Source organism: Caenorhabditis elegans, chromosome II, assembly GCF_000002985.6.
Source record: "Caenorhabditis elegans chromosome II".
In the NCBI taxonomy this organism is placed as follows: domain Eukaryota; kingdom Metazoa; phylum Nematoda; class Chromadorea; order Rhabditida; family Rhabditidae; genus Caenorhabditis; species Caenorhabditis elegans.
In genome coordinates this window covers 12,497,100-12,512,164 of record NC_003280.10, presented here as the reverse complement: position 1 = coordinate 12,512,164, position 15,065 = coordinate 12,497,100, and the positions used below count along the sequence as shown (strand labels likewise).

Genomic DNA, 15,065 nt, shown 5'->3' with positions numbered 1-15,065 from the left:
AAATAATGACTGAAATTTTGAATAGTTAGAAGCTTTTTGAAAAAGATTTTTGATCAACAGACTAACGAGGTGTTGAACTGGAAAGTTGTATGATTTCTGAAATACCTAGTTGAATTTTCTAATTCAAATAAAAAGTTACTCAACTTGAAGATGAGAACTTTTGAGCAGACATCGAGTCTTGAATCAAAAACTAGAATTGAAAAATTAGGATTCATGTCAAGTGGGGCCCGTAAGATGTCAGCTGCTCTATCAGAAAGACTATATTGGGTGCAATAAGCAGCTGACATCTTACGTCTGAAATGAGGAGAAGAACCATTAGCAAACAACTTTATTCAATACACACATTCTTCTCAAGATGAAACAGAAAACTTAGACACCACAATCACCGGATCGATTTGTTTTTTCTTGCAAAAAAAAGAGATCAAAAATTTCCGATAAGGATGTTGCACAAAAAGAATCGACAAGCTTGCGGTACCACTGTGAAAATCCAAAAAAATATATGAGAAATTGTTGACAACTTGATCGTAAATTCCGACCCTTCTCCAAGACGCTACTAAAGTCAAACCCACTAAAAGTATAGGCGAATAGGTTTGCAGGACAATTCCGATAAACGATCGAGCCTGAGCTTTTTGGGTTTCCGGCGATGCAAATGAGCTTTTGTCGATGAATAGGTAATAAATACAGCAAGAGGAGAACAGCAAAATTTGAACAATAAATCCCAAATTTAATAACGAAGCGGCGGTAAGTAGGTAGTCTTCCCAGAATCCGGGTACGGAGAGCACAAAGAAGGGCTCGGTGAAAAACTCTTTTGTTGGACACGGAAGAGTCTGAAACATCGGTCCAAGAGTTTAAGTGAGCTTAAATCTTACCTTCAGCATATCAATTCTTGCTTGATCCGGATCCGGGAGATTCAGGAAATATAAAGTTGACGGAAGCATAAATGCAAAGAAGTTACCGAAAAACCAGTACGCTCGATGCCGGGTCCCGTTAATCCGAAAACGATTCTTTAAAATCAAGCTGCTCCGGTTTTCAAATTGCATAACAATTGAAATTGACATGGCTGAAATTTAATTTTTTTGAGTTCGAGAATTTTGATGTAATAATTATAATTTTAAAAAAATCAAAAACTAACCACTAGTTAGACCGGAAATAATATAGAATTGAAAGATTGGTGGGACACCTAAATCTGTGGCAAGACCAACGCAAGTTCCCCCCATTAACGGTAGAAAAAAGAGTGGCGTCATAAAAAAAGAAAAAATAACGTGGGATAGGAGAAGCCAAAAGCTTAAATTTGCCAGGCCAAACTTCACGGAGCTCATACAGTCTTCTTCAAAATACAGCAGCTTGTTAGAATATGAATTGGTAAAAATACCACACCAATAGTACGGGAAGTTAATATCAAATCCTCTTTAGAAGCAAGAAATCTAGTGTCGGCTGGGCATTTTGTCGGGTAAATGCTAAGGTAATATTCAGTTAAATTCATTTTGGTAGTAGATTTATGTCAGAAGATTAAAAGTGATGGTATCAAAACGCTTATGAAGCTAAGATACTAATGAGCTCGACGAGCTGGAATCGACGGAACGAACTACGATTTTGTGTGACGAGAAATAAGTTTAGACCAAACTCTAAAACTACATGAACCAAACACAAGAACAAGTTCAAAAATCTGACCAGATTGAAATTTAACTTTTATTTAATTGTACGAAGTACTCTGTTCTTTCAACTAAGTACTAACTATTTGCAAAAGGTTTTGAATTGCCGGTTTTCAAAATATTTTTGATTTTAATTTAATAATAATTACAGTATTTCCTCTGTCATGCTAGATTTGTTTTAATTTTTAAATTGGTCTGTAAGGGGTTATATAAGATTGCAAGACTAATTTTCGGATGTCCCATAACTCTGGTAAAATTATACATTTTTTACGATACAGCGTAGGTATCTATTTTTTCAAAAAAACCTTATTTTTCAGTCTCCGGTAGTTAGAGGAAATACGGTGAATGTAAAAAACCACTTTATTCAAAACATTTTTTCAAGAAGACACAGAAACCGTAGATAATGCAGCCACAGGTTGAACTTTCTTTTTCTTGCAAAAAAGTGAAATCAAAAATTTCCGATAAGGATGTTGCACCAGAAGAATCGACGAACTCGCAACACCACTATGAAAATTCGAGAAAATAAACGTAAGATTATTGGCCACTTGATCATATCCTCCGTTCTTCTTCAAAAGTGTCACCAAAGCCAAAACCACTAAAAGTATAGGCAAGAAGGTTTGCAGGACAATTCCAATAAACGATCGAGCTTGAACTTTTTGAGTTTGCGCCGAAGTAAATGAGCTTCTATCAATGAATAGGTAATAAATGCAGCAGGTGGAGAACAATGAAATTTGAAATATAATCGCCAGGTTTAGCAATGAAGAGATCGTAACCATATAGTCTTCCCAGAATCCTGGAGCGGCGAGCACAAAGAAGGGCTCTGTGAAGAACTCTTTGGTGGGGCATGGAAGGATCTGAAAATTGCTGTAACTTCTGACAACGAGCTACACTTCCCAGACGCTAAGTATCTGGTTGAATTTTGACAAATATACTCAAAATAATGAAACCTCACCTCCAAGATATCTATTCTTGCCTGATCTGGATCCGGGATATTCAGGAAATTTATGACCGAAAAAATCATAAATGCGAAGAAGTTGGCGAGAAACCAATACGTTCGATACCGTGTACCTTTTATGCGAAATTTGTTCCTCAAAATCAAACTGCTCCGGTTTTCAAATTGCAGAACAATGGAAATCGATATAACTGGAATTTCAAATCTTGAGTAAACATGAATGAATTAAAACATTTTTAAATTGAGAACTCACCACCAGTTAAATAAAAAATGAAACAAATTTGAAGGGGCAGCGGGACACCTAAATCTGTGGCAAATCCGACGCAAGTCCCACCTATTAACGGTAGAAAGAAGGATGGCATAATGAAAAATGAAAACACAATTTGGGAAAGGAAAAGCCAAAAGTTTAAATTTGCCAGGCTGAACTTCACGGAGCTCATACTTGCTGGAGTCTTCTTCAAAATACAATAAGTTGTTAGAATATGAACTGGTAGAAAAACCACCCCAATAGTACGCGAGGTTAAGATCAAACCTTCTTTAGAAGCCAGAAATCGAGTGTCGGCTGGGCACTTTGTTGGGTAAATATTCAGGTAATAATCAGTTAAATTCATTTTGGTAGAAATTGTATAGCTATGAAACAGAAATGTTGACGCTGAACACGCTGACTAATGAGCTCATCGAGCTGGAATAGATGGAGAAATATTTTGGTCTGTGACTAGAAAGGAAGTTCATGTCAAACCACAGAAGGATGTAAGAGTTTCTTTTGAATTTGATATGTTGTTTTTGAGATCTACTTCTCAAATAGTATTGCAGTTAACGTTTTCAAAAAAAAATCTATAAGGAATTTTTGAAAAGACTAATGTGACATAGTTATTATTAGCATCAAAAACCCTTTTCAGCACAAATCAGGACAACTTTTGATCATAATTTTAAATAATATTTTCAATTGTTTCTGCCTCATTTTTTGATTTAATAAGTATTAACAAAATTGGCGATCCGATAAATTATTTGTATGCTAAAATTTTTTTTCACAGTTTACGAAAACTCATTATTTCACGACTAGCAGTAAATATACAAAAATTAAAATTGTTTATTCAATAAATGGTTTTCAAGAAGACACAGAAACCGTAGATACCGTAATCACCGGATGAACTTTCTTTTTCTTGCACAAAAACGAGATCAAAAACTTCCGATAAGGATGTTGCACCAAAAGAATCGACAAGCTCGCAACGCCACTATGAAAATCCATGAAAATAAACATAAGATTATTGGCAACTTGATCATAGCCTCCGTTCTTCTTCAAAATTGTCACCAAAGCCAAAACCACTAAAAGTATAGGCAAGAAGGTTTGCAGGACAATTCCAATAAACGATCGAGCCTGAGCTTTTTGGGTTTCCGGCGATGCAAATGAGCTTTTATCGATGAATAGGTAATAAATACAGCAGCTGGAGAAGAGGGAAACTTGAAATATAAATCCCATATTCAATAATGAAGTGGTGGTAACCATGTAGTCTTCCCAGAGTCCAGGGGCGGCGAGCATAATGAAGGGCTCAGTGAAGAACTCCTTGGTGGGACAGGGAAGAGTCTGAAAATCCTGGATTTGAAAGTGCAACTGAATGAAACTCACCTTCAATATATCGATTTTCGCTTGATTCTGATCAGGGAGATTCAAAAATGTTACAGTTAAGAGAAACATTATTGTGAAAAAGTTTGCGGAAACCCAATAAATTCGATGCCGTGTCCCGTTAATGCGAACTTTGTTCTTTAAAATCAAACTGCTCCGGTTCTCGAATTGAAGAACAATTGAAATCATTATTACTAAAATTAGGTCTACTTTTTGTATATTTTGGTTTAAATAAACTAACAACTACTCAAAGCAAAAAACATGTAGAATTGAATAGCCAGTGGTACACCTAAATCTGTGGCAAAACCAACGGTGGTCCCACCCATAACTGGAAGATAGAAGGATGGCATCATAAAAAATGAAAATAAGATTTGGGAAAGGAAAAGCCAAAAGCTTAAATTCTCCAGACTGAACTTCACGGAACTCATATTCGCTGGAGTTTTCTTCAAAACACAATAAGTTGTTAGAATATGAACTGGTAGAAAAACCACCCCAACAGTACGCGAGGTTAATATCAAACCTTCTTTGGAAGCCAGAAATCTTGTGTCGGCTGGGCACTTTGTTGGGTAAATATTCAGGTAATATTCAGTTAAATTCATTTTTCAACTTGATAAAATGGAAGATCTTCATCTTTTTGAAGCATTTCTCTCTGTGAGAGAGAATAGTTTACGCAGAAATACTAATTAGCTCAGCGAGCTGGAATAGACGGAAAGGACTATGATGTTCTAGGCTGAAGGGAAGTTCAGATCAAACCACAAATAGCGATGAACTTTAATTTTGATATTGTTTTTAATTTTGAAAGGAAAATTAGAAAGTGCTCAATTATTTTTTAATTTCCGCGCATTTTTCAATGATCAGTCATTGAGAATTTAGAGGAATGCTGTTAATTTTGTCAAAATATATTTGGTACATCGTGCGTCCTAAGGCAATGAGTCTAAGGAGTAGGTAGGTAGGCAGGATTATTTTGAATTTCATGTTTAAATTGAAAAGTTAAATTTTAATTTTTTTCAATATTTCAGATTTATCAGAATTTTTCCCAAGTCGTGCCCAAAAGCTCAAACATGCCCCGTATTCCAAAGATCCATAGCCAACCAATTCCACTAATATATTAAATTTAACTTTTTCCACATAAATTCAACTGAGTCACATGGCGACAGCAAGAAATCAGAAAATCTATTGGATAAATTGAATTAAATGAACTAGCACACACATGCTTCATCAATAGCGTATTGATAAGGCTCACCGATTACTGATAACATGCGTAATAGTATCTACTAGTATGTTCTAGAACTTACACCCCCTTAGATGGGAGAGGCTATAGAACACGCCACGTGACTTTAGATCTATATAAAATTGGTTAGGAATGTGAAAAATGGTGACATTTGCTAATTCGGCTTAAGATGTTCTGAAGCTTGAAGTGTTCTTTTCTAGTTCAACTATGAGTAATGCGGATTGACTAGGTTTTTTGAAAATTTTTTAAAAATTATTTTTCGAATAACTTTGTATTTTGAAAATTTTCCTTATGGTTGCTTTTTGATTTATTTATCAGGAAAAGTTCCAATATTGAAAATTTGTTTTGGCGCTAATTTGAAATCATGAGACTGAAATTTTATTTTAAAAAATGTGACCTAAATTATATTTTAAAAGTGGAGTAGCGCCAGTGAGGATTTGTCCAAAAAAATTTAGATTTTTTATAATTCCCGGTCAAAGTTTTGGCAAATTGCCAAAAATTTTGAAAAGTATGCGCTTTTGAAGAAATCCAAAGCAATGTCGCATGTTCCGACCCCTACGATGTTTTAATACGAATAATTAAAACAAATTGCAATATAAAAAATGTAGGAAAACCTAAATTTTTTTTGGTCGACTTCCAAAATTATGAGTGGCAAAAACTGAGTACTTTTCACTTTTTGTCTGTAAATATAAATATTTCGAAATTTTTTTGACGCTACTCCACCTTTAATCGAAATGTGTGACACATTAACTTTGACTTCAAAATTTGTAGATTTTCTTTTTTGGAAAATATTTTTATTCCATAAAAATTGGATTTTTCAATTTATTTTCTCAATTTCAAACCAATTTTTTTCCAGCTCAAAAACGCCATAAAACTGATAACATTTGCCTGAAAATATCTGAAAATTGCTGAGTCACCTCTCGCCGTTTTTCCTGAAAAACGTTCCCAATCTAAAAAGTTGATGCAATTTCCTGAGGCAGCAATCAATTTCATTAGACTCTCACTATTCTGCTCCAGAACCTTCTTTTTCTTAAAATCCAGGCTCTCATTTCCTAGTGCTCATCCGGTATACTTGGGCTTCAAATTCTCACGTCGCAGAAAAAGAAAATTTCAGAACTATGCTGGTTTTCTGCTTCAGATTTTTTTCTCAGATTCTCTGCCTTTTAAGTTAAAAGCTCATCGGAAGTGTATAGATGATGATATCATAAAATGGAGAGGAATTTTTATAATTTTATTTTTAATACATACCTTTTGCAGAAAAGATATTGGAATTCTCAGAAAATAATTCAAAAAAAAAGTTTCAATACATTTTTTTCCAATTCCAAAAATCGAAGAGCAAGGTGAAACTTGACAAGGAAACTTGATTCCTTTCTAGTCAACTCCCGACATTCTGAAGTGGCACGTAATCCCCGTGAGAGCCCCTTTTTTTTTGGAAATTTTCATATTTTCATATTTTCCCAGGTAATTTTTGGAACTTCCTTGGACTTGGAATTTTCAACGAAAAATTTGAATAGTTTTGATTTTTTCTAAAATCGAACCAATTTGCAGAATTTCGAACCATTTTTCTAAAAAAAATTTCAAGAAAAAAATCGAAAAAATATAATTTTTCTTATTGTGAAAAATTTACAAAATTATTTTTTTCGAATTAAAAATTGTTTACTTTAATCTATAAAATAGGTAATTTTTTTTGTTCCAAAACTGATAATGTTTAGAATTTTTGCTCATTTTTAGGGGGCTTCACAATATTAAAAATATTTTTTGAATATTTGTTTAATTTTTTTCTATTTTAAGCATTCATTTCTTTGGTTTCTAGGGTATTTTATGGTAGAATTGGAGGGATTAATAAAAATTAAATTCCTGTTTCAAAAATTTTTCCCAAACTATGATAATTTTATTTTTGGCATTTTAATTAATTTTTTTTTGTTTACAAAACTAAAAAAAAAACTTTTTATTTTCTTGAAAAATTTGATTTTTTGAACTTTTCTAAGCTTGATGCAAAGTATTTTTCATACATGGATGACTGATATTTGATCACTAATACGCTTTTTCTCAAAAAACTTATACGTATGAGAATTTTATATCTAAAAAATTATTTAAGTTCAATTTTTCTCAAATTATCATATTAATAATGAACACCTTTACAATATTATTACTATTATTTTATTTTATGTTTTCAACGAGAAAAAACGTTTCTAATCCCCAATTCACTAATTTGCCAAATCTCTTTCCAAGCCATTTTGAATCACTTCCTAGACTTGGTTCCTGAAATTTTTCTGCCTTTTTTGTTAAATAATAAATTGGATTTGTATTTTGTTGGAATATCAGAAATTAATGAAATATAACTTCAATTAGGTAAGTTAAATAATATTTTTAAAAAACTGAATCGAAAAAAATTTGTTGAACTTTTTTAAAATCAAAATGATTTCAATTCGTTGACTATTTACAAAATTATTTTTTGTATGAACTACCAAATTTTAAAAAAATTTAATTTAATAGTTATGAAAATTTATAGTTTAGCGTGCAAATTTTTAAATTTAAAATTGAGTGAACATTTCGAAAAAAAATTTTTTTTTGGATAAACTTTATCTCGGCATGATTTTTTTTACACAAATGGAAAATTATTTTATTTCAATTCAAAATTAATTAATCTGCGAATTTTCCAAAGGTGATAACTCGTTTTTCTGATATGATTTTCAAAAGTTGAAAACTAAAAAAATGTGTGAGATTTTTCAATTTTTTTTCCCGCAAACAGTAGAAACTTTAAAACAAATTTAAAAGTTCCTAATTCCAACAAAACCGAATAAAATCCTGAAACCCCCTCTGCCTTCCCACTCACCTATTCAAAGAAGACTCACCACGAACTTACACACCGGAAATTCGAAAGTGCGCGTTAAGGGGCGTGGCTCTCGGAGCATCTTAGAGAGCACCGCCGCGCACACACACAAAACGGTGACATTACTCCGGCCTCTGTAATTGCAAGACACATAGGCACCGCCCCTCTTGGTCTCACCACATGGCTGGCACGCCGTGGAGCATCTGGCTCCAGCTCCTCACGTTTTTGGACCCCGGTTTTGGCTGCTCCTGATTGTTTTTATTTGCTTTAGACGTCCTTTGTGCCCCTCAAATTGTAACTTTTTCATTCGGATGTGAGAGATTTCGTCTATTTTGGGATTTTTTTTTGAGTTTTTAGTTTAAGATTTTTTCATGAGCTTCTTCCAATTTTTAATGTGTCACTGAGGAAAATTGTAATATTTAATTTTAAAATAACTTGTATTTTTTTGGGTATTTGTTTTTAATTTACAGTAAAGAAAGCAGATTTCCTCTATCATAAGTTTGGAAATTTACCAAAAAAATTATTTTTCTTTTAATAATTTACATAACTATGTTTCAGATAGTTGTATCAAAAAATGTAGGAGCTCAACCAGAAGGATTGCTTTAAATTTTTCAGTTTTTCATAAATTTGGCAATTTGGCAAATCACCAAAACTTGACTGAAAATACTCAAAAATCTGAAAATGTTTGAAGTTAAAAAAAAAATTTTTTTGAGCAGATTGAGCTACTATACATTTATGTAAATCTCCCGCTACTCCACCATTGAATTCGAACAAGTTTTTTCAATAAAAATTATTTTTTTTCCAAATTTTTTTTCCAAATTTTATTTTCCTCAAAATTTAAAATTCTATAAAACTCTTTTTCCTGTAATTACATGTATATAAGTTTTTGTATGTATATAAGTTTTGAGTATGTATATAAGTTTTTTTTCAAAATTTTTTCCTCTTGTTATTTGCATTAAATTTCTCAAAAAAATGTTTTCGTTTTTTTTTTCAGCAAATTCCCACTTACAAAATGGACACACTATTATGGTACGCAATTGCCGAACTCCTACTTTCTATTCACATTTCCTTCTCAAATTTGCTTGTTTTATGGGTTTATGTCAGGTAAGAATGAGCGTTTTTGCAATATGAAATTGCAAAAAAATGCTTGAAAATACAGAAGAGAATGTGAAAAAATTGATTTTAAAAAACGGAATTGTTTTCAGTACTTATTTTTCCCAAATTTTCAAATTAAAATTTGTCTACTTTGAAGTATTCGAAATTGAAATTATGTTCGCAAAAATTCGAAAAAAAATCTAAAAAAAAATCATAGTTTCAATAAATATTTACAATTTTGATGTTTCAACTTTAATTTTTCTTTAAATGTTTTTATTTACTTCAATTTATCCCTTTAAAAGCTCAAAAACCGGGGTCCCCAGAGAAGCCGTGCCTAATTGCAATTTCCGATGATCACATTCCTGTCTCGAACCTAATTGATTACTTATTTATGTCCTTTAGAGATTTAATTTTCAGGTCAAAACATGTTCGGACGGTTACAAATACGTATATATTCTCATTAGCGCTCACGGATTTTCTAGCAGGTAAGACATTTTCAATGTACCTATGTCCTGTGCTGTTGGATTTTGACGTAAATTGTTTGCAACCACTTGTTCTCTACAAATCGCAGATCACACGTGTCAAATGACTAACCTTATAGTTGTATTTGTCTAAGCTCTCCTATCGCGCCATTTTTTTGTATTTAGTAGTTTACCCGACAGATTGTTGGTAAGGTGCAAAATAGAACACAATGAGGAAGGGTGGATGTAACTTTTCGGTGGGCCTGTTAAATGTCGGCTGCACTTTTTGGATATAATTTTTAGTGGTTTCTTGCAACCGACACTTTGCGGGTTTGCCTTTTGAGGGGCAGAAGTTGTAGTAGAAATTGTTGACTCTCAGATATTAAAAAATGTGAAAATTTATTAAAATTTCACTGCGGTCAATCAATCTCTGACAGTTTTTTTCCTAGTCATCCTGTGAAGTGTCCGCTGCTGCACTTTTTTTTAGTAAATCGCGCAGCCGACACTTAACGGGACCCGAAAGCATTTTCATTTTTCAGTTTAGTGTTCAATGTCTAGTTTTTGGTTTTAGGTTTTCCACTATACCTATACATATGCATTCCAATTTAGTATCTATTCAATCTGCTCCTACTCCTCCTCCTCCTGCTCCTAAATTTGTTGTTTGTGACGAGGCGCGGAGGAAAGAAGAATTGAAAAGATGAGAAGGATGTTGTATTTCGGTGCTTGAGAAGTGGAGACATGTGAGAAGATATGAGTTTGTATGTAGATTCATATACGTGTATGTTTGAGTACGCAAATCTAGAAAAAATTGAGAAAAAGAAGAAGCAGCAGCAGCAAAAATAAGTAAAGAAGAGTGCAATTTGTTTCCCTATCTTTTGCGTTTTTTTTTACTTGAAGAGCATTTTTCATAACCAAGGAACCTTCGGGGAAAGAGTAGAATCTGATATTAAAATTTACAAAAGTTAGCGAAACCCGTGAAGTGTCGGCTGCTGTAGTTATGAACAAATTCAGCAGCCGGCTCCTAAAGTGAGCCCGCAAAGTGTCGGTTGCAACTGTAAATATTTGTAAACATTTCTACCAAGAAAGCTACACCCGACATATCACAGGCCAATTTTGGGACAATTCAAAATTACAGAAAGATGTTAACTGCAGCTAGGAAAAACCTGTGAAACGTCGGCTGCAATTCTTTTACTACAAGTTAAAAACCTATTTTCAAATTTCAGGAGCTCTAGGCATCCCGCTAACAGTTGTCTCCGTGATGACTCGAAAACCACGCACATTCTACGGGTGCCTCTTTGTGCATTTAATTTTGTGCATTTTGTGCACAATATCCACATTTCACATGTTGGCAATCGCCATCGACAAGTATGTGACAATTTGTTGCCGGGATCGAATATTTTCGTCGAGGTGAGTTTTTTTTTGTAGCATTTAAATTTTAAATTAAAATCTAATTCGAGTTCTAAGTCCATCATATCACCTTCCCCAAACCTCATCACTTTGTCACACTATTCTGTGGACCTGAATATCCCCTAGAGAGTGTGTGTAACAATGAGAGACGCATGGTTCAGACGTATGAAGAGATATCAAAATTGTAACACTTAACGGGTACAAATTGCTTCATTCAAATCCCCATAATCCATCATATTGTTGGGCTCTGCGATTTGGTCTTTGGGTAGTAGTGAGAATTTGAAGGGGATTTTGAAAATGTCGAGGAGATTTTGAAGAACGATTAAGCTGAAAAATAGCTAAAAAGTGTTTGCTGTTGAGTTTCATTAGAAAGTGTCGGCTGCTACATGTGTAAAGTGGTGTTAGCAACCCGTAAATTGTCCGTTGCTACCTGCGAAGAGCCAGCTGCAACCTGTGAGATGTCGGCTGCTACTAACACGTTGCCTTTTGCAGCCAGTGAGTTGTCCGCGGCTAACCGCAAGGTGTCGGCTGCAACCAGTGAAATGCCCGCCGCTACCTCTAAGGTGTCGGCTGCTACCTTAAGGGTCTAATTTTTCAGAAGTTTGTGTTCTGTTGTTTTTATTGTGAAATTTTCCGAAATTTCCGCACAAAACAAACTCTCCTTCTGCAAAGAACAAAGCATGCGGACACGGAAGAGACGCCGGCTGCTGGCGAAATTCAATTTCCCGCCACTCTTCAACAGTCTGCGCGTCTTGTCTTACCGCACTGCCTAGGCTCGGTTCGAAATTTGCACGTATCCTCATCATGGTGTCAAATTGAATTCTTGTGGGTTTTCTGGTCATCCGGGCGTGGCGGACTTGAACCCCAAAACCTAACTTGGGGCAGGGGCGACCACGTGTGCGGTGTGTGCAGGATGAAGCCCAAAGTTCGGCGAGAAAAAAGAGGACCCGGATTTTCGGTGGAAGAGCTCATGCCCTCAGGGGTTCAGAGGATCTTTTTGTTTCCACGTTTGCAACGGTGGTGCAAAATAGGGATTTGTGTGGAGAGAAGCGGTATGCGTGATATCTTTAAGGATCCCGTAAGGTGTCGGCTGCTACCTGTGTGGTGTCAGCTGCTACCCGTAAGGTGTCGGCTGCTACTCGAAAGATGACGGCTGCTACCTGTCAGGTGTCGGCTGCTCCCGCAATGTATCAGCTGCTCCCGCAATGTGTCGGCTGCTACCGGTAAGGCGTCGGATGCTCCCACCATGTGTCTGCTTCTACTCGTAAGTTGTCGGCTGCTCTCCGAATATAACGATTGCTACCCGTAAGGTGTCGGTTGCCAGCTTTAAAATGCCCGCCATAACCCGTATAACGTCGGCTGCTAATTTTGAGCTCCATTCCAGAGATTCTTCACTTTATAACTGACTACTCATCGTGCAAAAAAGCCAATTCCGTGAATGCGAGCTAATTCCAGCAGCGCGCAAACTAATAATCCATACACTTCAAGATAGAAAGCTCTCTAAATTTCCGGATTTCCACACTAATTCGCGATTCATGTCATTTGGTTGAAGAAAAATTGTGTGCATTTTCAGATGTAAAATTGTGTGTGCGCATTTCCGTCCTTCTTCTCGAAAATTGAGCTAATCTTCTACTCTCGGAGCGCAGCTAAATATGGAGCTGCGTGATGAGCAACTATTTTTGTTTATTTAAGTAAAAGGGGACAAGCGTTTCAGGGATTCTTGATAATGAAAAGTGCGCAAAAAACTAATTGAAAATTCTGGAATAAATTTGAAAAAAAAACATAATTTTTCAGAAGAAAACGAGCCATCTTCCTGCTGACAACATCTTGGATTTTAGGCCTTTTGGTTGCAATTTTGCCACTTTTCAATGTATTTGGGTTTGCTGAGTAAGTTTTTTTTTGCAAAAAAAAAGTTTTCCGATCTCGCCCCCAGGGCTATTAGAAGTTTGATAGTTTGATTCCAACTCCTCCAATTCCAAAAATTACTTTTTTCATTCAAGAGTAGTAGAAGAAGAGAAAAAATAAATTAAAACCGCGAGCTCTGCTAATTTCCGACGCCTTTCAATGGAAAATAAAAGTTTTTTGAATGGAAATAGTGTAGTAGACGTGGATTGTGCGCAGAGAAAAACGTAAAAAGTAAAGTACAACCAAAATACAATGACACTAGAGCTAGAGAGTTTGGAGGAGAAATGTGTAGTGGAGGGATCTGGGTAGTAAAGTGTCGGCTGCTTCCGGCAACAACCCAAAAAAATGTCGGCTGCTACCTTTGAGGTGTCGGCTGCTACCTTCAAAGTGTCGGCTGCTATTCTTAAGGCATCGGATGCTATTTTGAGGTGTCGGCTGGAACCTATATGGTATCGGCTGCTACCTTTGAGGTGTCGGCTGCTACCTTTAATGTGCCGGATTCTTTCTTTAAAATGTCGGCTGCTACCTTTAATGTGTCGGCTGTTACCTTTAATGTGTCGGCTTTTACCTTTAATGTGCCGGCTTCTACCTTTAAATTGTCGGTTGCTACCTTTGAGAAACCCTGAAAATTGCCAGCAGCCACTCGCAAATTGTCGGCTGCTCCTTAACCTCCCTAATTTCAGAACGCAATCTCTTTTTATCGAAAATGGAGAAATGTGCCACTTCACAATGGTCGTCGACTATCGCTATCTAGTCTACGTGATCTTCTTCTCGACAATCTTAGCGCCAACCGCTATTATAGTATTACTGTACTCAAGTATATACAGTAGAATCCGGACGGAAGAGAAGCAGGTAGGCGTTGGACAAACCGACACACAAATAGACCAAAGCGTTTACAGGTCAAGTGCCTGCTGCGGCAATCAGAGAGAGAACGTCGGATGGCGGGAAGGCGGAAGTTGATTCGAATTTTATTGATTTTAGTTGTGTCCTATGGGATTTGTTGGTAAGCTTTGCACTTTTTTGGAGCAGCCGACATTTAACGAGACTTTTCTTTCAGGTACCCCTTGTACATTATCAACACGATTGACTACTTTTGGCCGGAATTTTCAATCAATAGCCTCACTTTATGGACCGTTATCATGTCACACATGTCTTGCGCGCTGAATCCGCTGATCTACGCATACGGTATGCCGGGATTCAAGAAGGTAACAAAAATCAGTGAGAAATCTACAGTAAAAGAAGTTATTTTTCAGGCTCTCCGAGCATTCTTCAACATTCAAACTGATAACAACACCTGTGCAAACTACTCGTGTTATATGAGGTAGGTAGTTTGGAAAAACATAGAGGTGCAGCCGACAGAATTCAGGTCGGCTGCAACTACCCGCAAAACGTCGGCCACTTGTTCCACCTAGAGTAGTCCACATTTTTGAAATATTTATAGTTTCAGATCAACCGCAAACCAAAAGCAGCGGAGCATCAGCGTGCGTGGCATGCCATACGAAACCTCGCTTGCCGCAATTCGGAAAATTTCCGCTCCAACTCCGACGATGCTCGACAGACATCGATCCCGACGACGCCAGACGGTTGATCATATTGATTTGTGATTCGATTTATACACTCTAATCCCAATAGTTCTTTCATTTATTTCGATTTATGTAGATACTCATTTTCTCGGCTTTTCTCAATTTTTCTACCGGTCCGAAATTTTGCATCTCAATTTTTTGTGTGAAACTGATCTTAATAATTTATAATTTATAACTCAACGCATTCCAAAATAAATGTTCTATAAGTACGTCACAAATGTTTCTCGAGAAGTGAATGTACATATAATTGGCGTACCGGACATAACGGTAACAGGCTATTATTTCGCCTCCGAGAAGAACATGCGTCTTTTGAAGGATGTTT

General features: G+C 35.8%; 3 protein-coding genes and 1 pseudogene across 5 annotated transcripts; 1 reads left to right on the top strand and 3 right to left on the bottom strand.

Annotated features, from left to right (window-relative positions):
• Positions 1 to 350: 350 nt before the first annotated feature.
• Positions 351 to 1,483, bottom strand: srh-66 (annotated as a pseudogene). Its single transcript has 3 exons — positions 1,133 to 1,483; positions 870 to 1,060; positions 351 to 827 (listed from the first exon to the last, which is right to left on the bottom strand). Coding segments are annotated over exons 1-3 (1,019 nt in total).
• Positions 1,484 to 2,029: 546 nt separating this feature from the next.
• srh-67 (Serpentine Receptor, class H) lies at positions 2,030 to 3,215 on the bottom strand (the record flags this gene model as incomplete). The annotated part of the gene is made up of 3 exons (NM_064268.1): positions 2,030 to 2,506; positions 2,605 to 2,795; positions 2,858 to 3,215. The coding sequence occupies 3 exons, from the start codon at positions 3,213 to 3,215 to the stop codon at positions 2,030 to 2,032; spliced, it is 1,026 nt and encodes a 341-aa protein (NP_496669.1).
• Positions 3,216 to 3,712: 497 nt separating this feature from the next.
• srh-68 (Serpentine Receptor, class H) lies at positions 3,713 to 4,827 on the bottom strand (the record flags this gene model as incomplete). Its single annotated transcript, NM_064267.1, has 3 exons — positions 3,713 to 4,189; positions 4,232 to 4,422; positions 4,470 to 4,827. 3 exons carry the CDS (start codon positions 4,825 to 4,827, stop codon positions 3,713 to 3,715), a joined length of 1,026 nt encoding a protein of 341 aa, NP_496668.1.
• Positions 4,828 to 9,280: 4,453 nt separating this feature from the next.
• ador-1 (G-protein coupled receptors family 1 profile domain-containing protein) lies at positions 9,281 to 14,953 on the top strand. 2 transcript variants are annotated; one of them, NM_001047345.5, is made up of 9 exons: positions 9,281 to 9,396; positions 9,805 to 9,872; positions 11,072 to 11,255; positions 13,050 to 13,142; positions 13,844 to 14,012; positions 14,060 to 14,163; positions 14,218 to 14,365; positions 14,414 to 14,481; positions 14,608 to 14,953. In NM_001047345.5, the coding sequence occupies exons 1-9, from the start codon at positions 9,305 to 9,307 to the stop codon at positions 14,762 to 14,764; spliced, it is 1,083 nt and encodes a 360-aa protein (NP_001040810.1). In that variant the 5' UTR covers positions 9,281 to 9,304; the 3' UTR covers positions 14,765 to 14,953. The 2 variants fall into 2 exon arrangements, with proteins under 2 accessions (NP_001040810.1, NP_001040809.1); NM_001047344.5 differs by having other exon boundaries at positions 9,287 to 9,396; positions 14,602 to 14,945.
• Positions 14,954 to 15,065: the final 112 nt, after the last annotated feature.